General features: G+C 40.8%; 2 protein-coding genes across 2 annotated transcripts in view; one reads left to right on the forward strand and one right to left on the reverse strand.

Moving 5' to 3' along the window:
- The window catches only part of nipsnap3a (nipsnap homolog 3A (C. elegans)), a 9,945-nt gene extending 2,400 nt beyond the window's left edge, over positions 1-7,545 (reverse strand). Inside the window, exons 1-4 of the mRNA XM_059345745.1 lie at positions 7,386-7,545; positions 894-1,101; positions 172-333; positions 1-85 (exon numbers count right to left, since the gene is read on the reverse strand). The exon at positions 1-85 is cut by the window's left edge and continues 65 nt beyond it. Of these exons, the coding sequence (XP_059201728.1) occupies positions 1-85; positions 172-333; positions 894-1,101; positions 7,386-7,466 (536 nt within the window). The 5' untranslated portion in view covers positions 7,467-7,545. The remainder of the gene's footprint in view (positions 86-171; positions 334-893; positions 1,102-7,385) is intronic.
- A 180-nt stretch (positions 7,546-7,725) lies between these two features.
- Positions 7,726-12,500, forward strand: part of LOC131981469 (nitric oxide-associated protein 1-like) — a 13,256-nt gene continuing 8,481 nt past the window's right edge. The window contains exon 1 of the mRNA XM_059345744.1: positions 7,726-8,303. Within this exon, the coding sequence (XP_059201727.1) occupies positions 8,072-8,303 (232 nt within the window). The 5' untranslated portion in view covers positions 7,726-8,071. The remainder of the gene's footprint in view (positions 8,304-12,500) is intronic.

A 12,500-nucleotide genomic window follows, 5' to 3' on the forward strand; every position in this document is an offset into this window, starting at 1 on the left:
CGTGACGTCACGGCGGCCTGGAAGGACTCGCCCCACACGGCCGGACCGCCGGGACGCATCTGATAGGACACCAGCTCATACACACCTGGAACACACCTGCTGTCAGCACCTGGGACTCATTACTATAGCAGGTTACCTGTACAGGGGGCGGGGCTTAGGGGCGGGGCTTACCGCCCTCCTGCGGCGGATGCTTCAGGTGAGTCCAGGGGACCAGGTAGCTGACCTCGTTCTCCTGGGACGTCAACATCGGGATCGCCACGGAGACGTACTCAGAGATCCACGACGGGTCCTGAGACAGAGCTGCCCGGACTCCTGCCCGCTGAGAATAACTGTCTGAGGAGGAGGAGGAGCAGGAGCAGGAGCAGGAGGAAGAACAGAGGAGGAGGAGGAGGAGGAGGAGGAGGAGGAGGAGGAGGAGGAGGAAGAACAGGAGGAGGAAGAACAGGAGGAGGAGGAGGAAGAACAGGAGGAGGAAGAACAGGAGGAGGAGGAGGAGGAGGAGGAGGAGAAACAGGAGGAGGAGGAGGAAGAACAGGAGGAGGAAGAACAGGAGGAGGAGGAGGAGGAAGAACAGGAGGAGGAGGAGGAAGAACAGGAGGAGGAAGAACAGGAGGAGGAGGAGGAGGAAGAACAGGAGGAGGAGGAGGAGGAGGAGGAGGAAGAACAGGAGGAGGAGGAGGAGGAGGAGGAGAGGAAGAACAGGAGGAGGAGAGGAGGAGGAGGAGGAGGAGGAAGAACAGGAGGAGGAGGAGGAGGAGGAGGAAGAACAGGAGGAGGAGGAGGAAGAGGAGGAGGAGGAGGAGGAGGAAGAACAGGAGGAGGAGGAGGAGGAGGTCAGTTCCACTTTTAAAACCTGATGAAGAGGAACCACCACAGAAGAAGAGTGTCCTCACCATACTTCCATATATGGAAGACTTTGTTGAGGCCGCCGTACTCGACGCTCCAGTAGCCAATCAGCTCGGAGTGGGCGGTGCGCAGGTGGATCTTCTCATTGGTCAGTTTGAGGAAGGCGGAGTTCTGGTCCGGACGGATGCTGTAGGTCCGTAACTCGTAGAAGGTTCCGTGTTTCTGCTGGGGACCCGTAGAGAACCGCACACGAGTCTGCAGACAGAGAACAGGTCACCTGGTCAGACAACAGGTCACCTGGTCTAGAACAGGTCACCTGGTCAGACAACAGGTCACCTGGTCAGACAACAGGTCACCTGGTCTAGAACAGGTCACCTGGTCAGAGAACAGGTCACCTGGTCAGAGAACAGGTCACCTGGTCTAGAACAGGTCACCTGGTCAGACAACAGGTCACCTGGTCAGACAACAGGTCACCTGGTCAGAGAACAGGTCACCTGGTCAGACAACAGGTCACCTGGTCAGAGAACAGGTCACCTGGTCTAGAACAGGTCACCTGGTCAGACAACAGGTCACCTGGTCTAGAACAGGTCACCTGGTCAGACAACAGGTCACCTGGTCAGAGAACAGGTCACCTGGTCAGACAACAGGTCACCTGGTCAGAGAACAGGTCACCTGGTCTAGAACAGGTCACCTGGTCAGACAACAGGTCACCTGGTCAGAGAACGGGTCACCTGGTCTAGAACAGGTCACCTGGTCAGACAACAGGTCACCTGGTCAGACAACAGGTCACCTGGTCTAGAACAGGTCACCTGGTCAGACAACAGGTCACCTGGTCTAGAACAGGTCACCTGGTCTAGAACAGGTCACCTGGTCAGACAACATGTCAACCATCCCCTATCCCAACCTTGGGATGGTTGTAAAGGTGGGGATGGTTGTAAAGGTGGGGATGGTTGTAATGGTGGGGATGGTTGTAAATGATGGTTGTAAAGGTGGGGATGGTTGTAAAGGTGGGGATGGTTGTGATGGTGGGGATGGTTGTAATGGTGGGGATGGTTGTAAATGATGGTTGTGATGGTGGGGATGGTTGTAAAGGTGGGGATGGTTGTGATGGTGGGGATGGTTGTAATGGTGGGGATGGTTGTAATGGTGGGGATGGTTGTAAAGGTGGGGATGGTTGTGATGGTGGGGATGGTTGTAATGGTGGGGATGGTTGTGATGGTGGGGATGGTTGTAATGGTGGGGATGGTTGTAATGGTGGGGATGGTTGTAAAGGTGGGGATGGTTGTGATGGTGGGGATGGTTGTAATGGTGGGGATGGTTGAAATGGTGGGGATGGTTGTAATGGTGGGGATGGTTGTAAAGGTGGGGATGGTTGTAAAGGTGGGGATGGTTGTGATGGTGGGGATGGTTGTAATGGTGGGGATGGTTGTAATGGTGGGGATGGTTGTAAAGGTGGGGATGGTTGTGATGGTGGGGATGGTTGTAATGGTGGGGATGGTTGTAATGGTGGGGATGGTTGTAATGGTGGGGATGGTTGTGATGGTGGGGATGGTTGTGATGGTGGGGATGGTTGTAAAGGTGGGGATGGTTGTAAAGGTGGGGATGGTTGTAAAGGTGGGGATGGTTGTAAATGATGGTTGTAATGGTGGGGATGGTTGTAAAGGTGGGGATGGTTGTGATGGTGGGGATGGTTGTGATGGTGGGGATGGTTGTAAAGGTGGGGATGGTTGTAAAGGTGGGGATGGTTGTAATGGTGGGGATGGTTGTAAATGATGGTTGTAATGGTGGGGATGGTTGTGATGGTGGGGATGGTTGTAATGGTGGGGATGGTTGTAAATGATGGTTGTAAAGGTGGGGATGGTTGTAATGGTGGGGATGGTTGTAATGGTGGGGATGGTTGTAAAGGTGGGGATGGTTGTAAAGGTGGGGATGGTTGTAAATGATGGTTGTAATGGTGGGGATGGTTGTGATGGTGGGGATGGTTGTAAATGATGGTTGTAAAGGTGGGGATGGTTGTAAAGGTGGGGATGGTTGTAATGGTGGGGATGGTTGTAATGATGGTTGTAATGGTGGGGATGGTTGTGATGGTGGGGATGGTTGTAATGGTGGGGATGGTTGTAAATGATGGTTGTAAGGTGGGGATGGTTGTAATGGTGGGGATGGTTGTAATGGTGGGGATGGTTGTAAATGATGGTTGTAAAGGTGGGGATGGTTGTAATGGTGGGGATGGTTGTAAAGGTGGGGATGGTTGTAATGGTGGGGATGGTTGTAAAGGTGGGGATGGTTGTAATGGTGGGGATGGTTGTAAAGGTGGGGATGGTTGTAATGGTGGGGATGGTTGTAATGATGGTTGTGATGGTGGGGATGGTTGTAATGGTGGGGATGGTTGTAATGGTGGGGATGGTTGTAAATGATGGTTGTAATGGTGGGGATGGTTGTAATGGTGGGGATGGTTGTAAATGATGGTTGTAATGGTGGGGATGGTTGTAATGGTGGGGATGGTTGTAAATGATGGTTGTAATGGTGGGGATGGTTGTAATGATGGTTGTGATGGTGGGGATGGTTGTAATGGTGGGGATGGTTGTAATGGTGGGGATGGTTGTAATGATGGTTGTAAAGGTGGGGATGGTTGTGATGGTGGGGATGGTTGTAATGGTGGGGATGGTTGTAAATGATGGTTGTAATGGTGGGGATGGTTGTTTTTTTTTGGCTCAGTGTCACAGAACAGCTTTCATAGGAATGAACGAAGTCCCGCCTCTTATGAACAGTTTTACATGTTTGTTTATTTGATGCCTGATGAACCTGATGAACTGATTCTGTTTAAACTTTATAATCATTAATTCATGATAAATCAATAGTTTCATAAACTTTGACAACATATAAAATGATTGTTCTTTTCTCATTATCACTGATGCTATAATTTGTTATTTCAACAGTTTATTGTTGCACATTAAAACATTTTATATTGATTTTTTAAAATAAATGTCTATAAACATTATTTGGATGTTTATTATAAAGTTAAACTGAGACTCGAACACTGTAAGTTCATTATTTGATTATTAAATATTTGTCTTTGTTCTGTATTTAACTGAATATTGATTTTAAAAACATTCTTCTGTTTTACTGCAACAGAACAAATCAAACAGGAAACAAACAGGACAACAAACAGGAAACAAACAGGAAACAAACAGGAAACAAACAGGACAACAAACAGGACAACAAACAGGAAACAAACAGGAAACAAACAGGACAACAAACAGGAAACAAACAGGACAACAAACAGGAAACAAACAGGAAACAAACAGGAAACAAACAGGACAACAAACAGGAAACAAACAGGAAACAAACAGGACAACAAACAGGAAACAAACAGGACAACAAACAGGAAACAAACAGGAAACAAACAGGAAACAAACAGGACAACAAACAGGAAACAAACAGGACAACAAACAGGAAACAAACAGGACAACAAACAGGAAACAAAAAGGACAACAAACAGGAAACAAACAGGAAACAAACAGGAAACAAACAGGACAACAAACAGGAAACAAACAGGACAACAAACAGGACAACAAACAGGAAACAAAAAGGACAACAAACAGGAAACAAACAGGAAACAAACAGGACAACAAACAGGAAACAAACAGGACAACAAACAGGAAACAAACAGGACAACAAACAGGAAACAAACAGGACAACAAACAGGAAACAAACAGGAAACAAACAGGAAACAAACAGGACAACAAACAGGACAACAAACAGGACAACAAACAGGAAACAAACAGGACAACAAACAGGAAACAAACAGGAAAACAAACAGGAAACAAACAGGACAACAAACAGGAAACAAACAGGAAACAAACAGGAAACAAACAGGACAACAAACAGGACAACAAACAGGACAACAAACAGGAAACAAACAGGACAACAAACAGGAAACAAACAGGACAACAAACAGGAAACAAACAGGAAACAAACAGGAAACAAACAGGACAACAAACAGGAAACAAACAGGAAACAAACAGGACAACAAACAGGAAACAAACAGGACAACAAACAGGAAACAAACAGGAAACAAACAGGAAACAAACAGGACAACAAACAGGAAACAAACAGGACAACAAACAGGAAACAAACAGGACAACAAACAGGAAACAAAAAGGACAACAAACAGGAAACAAACAGGAAACAAACAGGAAACAAACAGGACAACAAACAGGAAACAAACAGGACAACAAACAGGACAACAAACAGGAAACAAAAAGGACAACAAACAGGAAACAAACAGGAAACAAACAGGACAACAAACAGGAAACAAACAGGACAACAAACAGGAAACAAACAGGACAACAAACAGGAAACAAACAGGACAACAAACAGGAAACAAACAGGAAACAAACAGGAAACAAACAGGACAACAAACAGGACAACAAACAGGACAACAAACAGGAAACAAACAGGACAACAAACAGGAAACAAACAGGAAAACAAACAGGAAACAAACAGGACAACAAACAGGAAACAAACAGGAAACAAACAGGACAACAAACAGGAAACCAACAGGACAGACAGACCAGAGACAGGAGACATCTGCCTCCTGCTGGTCACTTTACATCACTGCAGGACAACAAACAAGACAAACTGAAATAAAAATAAATGTTAATATGAGTTTTTTTTTGGGACTCTGGTGCAGCAGAGTCATAAATCAATGGAAATCATTTAAAGGGAGTTTTTATGGATTTATGGACTCCAGTTTGAGGAGTTTTAAGAGGCTGAATGAAGTGTGCTTCATGGCCGTCATCAATAATAATAATAATAATAATAATAATAAAAATAATAAAATAATAATAATAATAATAATAATAATAAAATAAATAATAATAATAAAATAATAATAATAATAATAATAATAATAAAATAAATAATAATAATAAAATAATAATAATAATAATAATAATAATAATAAAATAAATAATAATAATAATAATAATAATAATAATAATAATAATAATGGTGCCCATGAGTCAATCTAACAGACTCCTCACCGTCTGGTGAGCTCCGCCTTGAAATGCTCCCTGCAGTCAGAGGTACCTGTCTGTCTGTCTGTCTGTCTGTCTGTCTCTCTGTCCTCTGCCTGTCTGTCTGTCTGTCTGTCTCTCTGTCCTCTGCCTGTCTGTCTGTCTGTCCTCTGTCCTCTGCCTGTCTGTCTCTCTGTCCTCTGTCTGTCTGCCTGTCTGTCTGTCTCTCTGTCCTCTGCCTGTCTCTCTGTCCTCTGCCTGTCTGTCTGTCTGTCTCTCTGTCCTCTGCCTGTCTGTCTGTCTGTCCTCTGTCTCTCTGTCCTCTGCCTGTCTGTCTCTCTGTCCTCTGTCTGTCTGCCTGTCTGTCTGTCTGTCTGTCCTCTGCCTGTCTCTCTGTCCTCTGCCTGTCTCTCTGTCCTCTGCCTGTCTGTCTGTCTGTCCTCTGTCTCTCTGTCCTCTGCCTGTCTGTCTCTCTGTCCTCTGTCTGTCTGCCTGTCTGTCTGTCTCTCTGTCCTCTGCCTGTCTCTCTGTCCTCTGCCTGTCTGTCTGCCTGTCTGTCTCTCTGTCCTCTGCCTGTCTGTCTCTCTGCCTGTCCTCTGCCTGTCTCTCTGTCCTCTGCCTGTCTCTCTGTCCTCTGCCTGTCTGTCTCTCTGTCCTCTGTCTGTCTCTCTGTCCTCTGCCTGCCTGTCTGTCTGCCTGTCTGTCTGCACGTCTCTCACGTCTCTCTCATGATCCCTCTCATCTCACTCTCGCGTTTTCCTCCTCAGTTCCGTTTGTCGCTGTTTACACTTTAAATCACACAAACATCCGCTGTGAGTCTCAACTTATTGATCAGCTCTCTCTGATCCATAGACGGAATATAAATATGAGTAATAATAATCTGATCCTGTCCCATTCATCTATTTTACACAGTCTATGGCTGGTCCGTGAACGCGCCTTCCTCCTAAGATCATACTTTATTTTGAGCGCACATGCGCACTAGATCTGTGCACAGCTGCACATAAACACATTATATATTAAAATCACTGAAATCAGCTGATTTATCAGAATAAATCAGGATTAACATCCTCCAGTTTAACGTCTCTGATCATAAAGTTTCTGCAGAAAGTATAAAGAACACTCAGTAAATATATATATGTATATATATTTCTATAGAGAGATGTACTAGATAGATACTAGATATACTTCTATATATTTCTATAGATTAAAGAGAGATCAGAGTCCAGCTGCAGTTTGTTTGCTGGTTAATCTTAAACTGGAGGTTTTGACCTTTTTAGTCCAAAGATCAACAAAGAGAACAGAGAGGAAGGTTACAGAGCAACAGGCTCAGTCTGACGTCATTATTAAGATTATTATATATTAATATATATACAATAACTTCACTCACTTTAATGAAACTAACTGAAGTCAAACTGCTGACAAACTGAAACTGAGTCAAAGTGAGTTTATAACTCGGTTATAAACTCAGCTCGGTGGTCCTGGTCCTGGTCCTGGTCCTGGTTCAGTGTGATCCGGACTCACCTGTGCAGGTGCAGCAGCAGGTGTGAGAGCTGCAGCAGCGGATCTGAGAGAGGAAGAGGAGAAGATCCTCAACTTCAACATGTTGACAGAGAAATGAGAGAAACCAGCAGAAGGAGAGAAGTCAGAGATCAGAGATCCTCAGAGCGACAGACAGGAGGAGGTCTCACTCTGCTGGAGAACCAGGACTCATCCATTAGCTATCTCATTTATCTGGTTTTATCCCTTTATTTTTCTTATTATTTATTTTTTGTAAAATAAATTATAGTTATTTACCTTTATATTTACAAAGTTTTTAATTTACTTATTTTTATTATTCTTATATATCCACATTAATGTTATTTTATATTTTATTTTGAAACAGAGTGAGACTTCCTGTCAAAGGATCAGGCTCCGTGACGTCACGATGAGTAAACTTTATTTTTATTTATTTTTTATTATTTATTGATGACGTATTGTTTCCTGACGTCACTCCCGCGTCGACGCTTTTAAATATCTGAGTTTAAATGTTTGTTTTAATTAAAATAATAATAATAATATAAATTTATATTTCACCGGAACACAAACAAAACGACGAGTTCGACGTCACATCCGACCAGGAAGCCGCCGACAGTCTCGTGCTGGTGGTTCAGATCCAGATCCAAGGTGATCCAAGATCCGGATCCGGATCCAAGACTCGAGACCAGGTGATGCTGAGAGCGGTGACCGCGGGACTGATCCGCGCCATGCGGGTCTCCAAGACCCCGGGACCGGGACTAGGACCGGGACTAGGACCGGGCTGTGGACCGGGACCAGGTCTGGGTCTAGGACCGGGTCCTGGTCGGACTGTGATCCGGCAACGCAGCAGCAGATCCGGCAGGTCGACCAGCTGCATCGTGGACCCGAACCTGCAGGAACCCCTGGTGGTCCTGGACCTCACAGGTGAGACAGACCGACAAGGGGGACAAGGGGCTCTGGCTCACTGACTTTACTAGACGGGTCTCAAAGGGTCTCAGAGGGTCTCAGAGGGTCTCAAAGGGTCTCAGAGGGTCTCAAAGGGTCTCAGAGGTCTCAAAGGGTCTCAAAGGGTCTCAGAGGTCTCAAAGGGTCTCAGAGGGTCTCAAAGGGTCTCAGAGGGTCTCAGAGGGTCTCAGAGACTGCGGTCAAGTGAGCCGTCATTCGCTTCTCCGTAGTCAAGCCAGCCGTCTCTATATAATGTAGTGCGCCCGTATTGTGACATTTACGGTAAATTCACTGAAACTGCTCCAAGAGAGCTGACATGAAGGATAAACACTTTATTGTCATTCTTTATCACCTTTTTTTCTGTATAAAACTCTGACCAGCAGAGAGGAGATGAAGTATTAACGTTACATCAACAGTTACATGTACAGTAAAATATTACATTATATTTTTAAAAAATCATAAAATTAAACTATCTGTTTCCAGTCACTACTTTCACTGCAGGTTCATTCTATGGCACCTAAGGTATATTATCACAAAATTACAGCACTTTTCACTGTGGAAATTCATAATAAAATGCATTTGAATATTTACTGTACATTAACAATTTTACATTAAAAATTCATAAAAATTAAACCTTCTGTTTCCAGTGACTAATTTCACTGCAGGTCCATTCTACAGGACTGCAGGTATATCCTCACACATTTACAGGATTTTTCACTGTGGAAATTCATAATTAAATGCATTTGAATATTTACTGTACATTAAACATTTTACATTGCATTTTTAAAAATTCATAAAAATTAAACCTTCTGTTTCCAGTCACTACTTTCACTGCAGGTTCATTCTATGGCACCTAAGGTATATTATCACAAAATTACAGCACTTTTCACTGTGGAAATTCATAATAAAATGCATTTGAATATTTTCTGTACATTAAACATTTTACATTGCATTTTTTAAAATTCATAAAAATTAAACCTTCTGTTTCCAGTCACTAATTTCACTGCAGATTCATTCTACAGGACTTCAGGTATATCCTCGCACATTAACAGGACTTTTCACTGTGGAAATTCATAATTAAATGCATTTGAATATTTACTGTACATTAAACATTTTACATTGCATTTTTAAAAATTCATAAAAATTAAACCTTCTGTTTCCAGTCACTACTTTCACTGCAGGTTCATTCTATGGCACCCAAGGTATATTATCACAAAATTACAGCAGTTTTCACTGTGGAAATTCATAATAAAATGCATTTGAATATTTACTGTACATTAAAATATTACATTGTAATTTTTAAAAATTCATAAAAATTAAACCTTCTGTTTCCAGTCACTAATTTCACTGCAGGTCCATTCTACAGGACTGCAGGTATATCCTCACACATTTACAGGATTTTTCACTGTGGAAATTCATAATAAAATGAATTTTAATATTTACAGTACAGTAATATATTACATTGTATTAAAAAAATAATTAAAATTAAACTGTCTGTTTCCAGTCACTAATTCCAGTGCAGGTTCATTCTACAGGACTTAAGTTATATTCTCACAAATTTACAGGAATTTTCACTGTGGAAAATATAATAAAATGCATTTTAATATTTACAGTACAATAATATATTACATTGTATTTAAAAAATAATTAAAATCAAACTGTCTGTTTCCAGTCACTAATTCCACTGCAGGTTCATTCTACAGGACTTAAGTTATATTCTCACAAATTTACAGGAATTTTCACTGTGGAAATTCATAATAAAATGCATTTGAATATTTACTGTACAGTATTATATAATAATAATATAGTAATATTGAAGTGCATTTTATTCTGAATTTCCACAGTGAAAAGTCCTGTAAATGTGTGAGGATATACCTGAAGTCCTATAGAATGAACCTGCAGTGAAATTAGTGACTGGAAACAGACAGTTTGATTTTAATTAATTTTTTTATGTAAAATTTTCAATGTACAGTAAATGTTCAAATGCATTTTATTATGAATTTACACAGTGAAAAGTCCTTTAAATGTGTGAGTATATAGCTGAAGTCCTGTAGAATGAACCTGCAGTGAAATTAGTGACTGGAAACAGATAGTATCATTTTTATGAATTTTTAATGTAATATTTTTAATGTACAGTAAATATTGAAGTGGATTTTATTATGAATTTCCACAGTGAAAAGTGCTGTAATTTTGTGATAATATACCGTAGGTGCCATAGAATGAACCTGCAGTGAAATTAGTGACTGGAAACAGAAGGTTTAATTTTTATGAATTTTTAAAAATTACAATGTAATATTTTAATGTACAGTAAATATTCAAATGCATTTTATTATGAATTTCCACAGTGAAAAATCCTGTAAATGTGTGAGGATATACCTGAAGTCCTGTAGAATGGACCTGCAGTGAAATTAGTGACTGGAAACAGACAGTTTAATTTTTATGAATTTTTAAAAATTACAATGTAATATTTTAATGTACAGTAAATATTCAAATGCATTTTATTATGAATTTCCACAGTGAAAAGTGCTGTAATTTTGTGATAATATACCTTAGGTGCCATAGAATGAACCTGCAGTGAAATTAGTGACTGGAAACAGGAGGTTTAATTTTTATGAAATTTTAAAAATTACAATGTAATATTTTAATGTACAGTAATTATTCAAATGCATTTTATTATGAATTTCCACAGTGAAAAGTCCTGTAAATGTGTGAGGATATACCTGAAGTCCTATAGAATGGACCTGCAGTGAAATTAGTCACTGGAAACAGACAGTTTAATTTTAATTATTTTTTTAATGTAAAAATTTTAATGTACAGTAAATATTGAAGTGCATTTTATTATGAATTTCTACAGTGGAAATTCCTGTAAATGTGTGATAATATACCTTAGGTGCCATAGAATGAACCTGCAGTGAAATTAGTGACTGGAAACAGATAGTTTAATTTTTATGAATTTTTAAAAATACAATGTAAAATTTTTAATGTACAGTAAGTATTCAAATGCATTTTATTATGAATTTCCACAGTGAAAAGTCCTGTTAATGTGCGAGGATATACCTGAAGTCCTGTAGAATGAATCTGCAGTGAAATTAGTGACTGGAAACAGAAGGTTTAATTTTTATGAATTTTAAAAAATGCAATGTAAAATGTTTAATGTACAGAAAATATTCAAATGCATTTTATTATGAATTTCCACAGTGAAAAGTGCTGTAATTTTGTGATAATATACCTTAGGTGCCATAGAATGAATCTGCAGTGAAATTAGTGACTGGAAACAGAAGGTTTAATTTTTATGAATTTTTAAAAATGCAATGTAAAATGTTTAATGTACAGTAAATATTCAAATGCATTTAATTATGAATTTCCACAGTGAAAAATCCTGTAAATGTGTGAGGATATACCTGCAGTCCTGTAGAATGGACCTGCAGTGAAATTAGTCACTGGAAACAGAAGGTTTAATTTTTATGAATTTTTAATGTAAAATTGTTAATGTACAGTAAATATTCAAATGCATTTTATTATGAATTTCCACAGTGAAAAGTGCTGTAATTTTGTGATAATATACCTTAGGTGCCATAGAATGAACCTGCAGTGAAAGTAGTGACTGGAAACAGATAGTTTAATTTTATGATTTTTTAAAAATATAATGTAATATTTTACTGTACATGTAACTGTTGATGTAACGTTAATACTTCATCTCCTCTCTGCTGGTCAGAGTTTTATACAGAAAAAAAGGTGATAAAGAATGACAATAAAGTGTTTATACTTCATGTCAGCTCTCTTGGAGCGGTTTCAGTGAATTTACCGTAAATGTCACAATACGGGCGCACTACATTATATAGAGACGGCTGGCTTGACTACGGAGAAGCGAATGACGGCTCACTTGACCGCAGTTCTCAGAGGTCTCAAAGGGTCTCAGAGGTCTTAGAGGTCTCAAAGGGTCTCAGAGGGTCTCAGAGGTCTCAAAGGGTCTCAGAGGGTCTCAAAGGGTCTCAGAGGGTCTCAGAGGGTCTCAAAGGGTCTCAGAGGGTCTCAAAGGGTCTCAGAGGTCTCAAAGGGTCTCAGAGGGTCTCAGAGGTCTCAAAGGGTCTCAGAGGTCTCAAAGGGTCTCAGAGGGTCTCAAAGGGTCTCAGAGGGTCTCAGAGGGTCTCAAAGGGTCTCAGAGGGTCTCAAAGG

This window comes from Centropristis striata, chromosome 12, assembly GCF_030273125.1.
Source record: "Centropristis striata isolate RG_2023a ecotype Rhode Island chromosome 12, C.striata_1.0, whole genome shotgun sequence".
NCBI classification, from domain to species: domain Eukaryota; kingdom Metazoa; phylum Chordata; class Actinopteri; order Perciformes; family Serranidae; genus Centropristis; species Centropristis striata.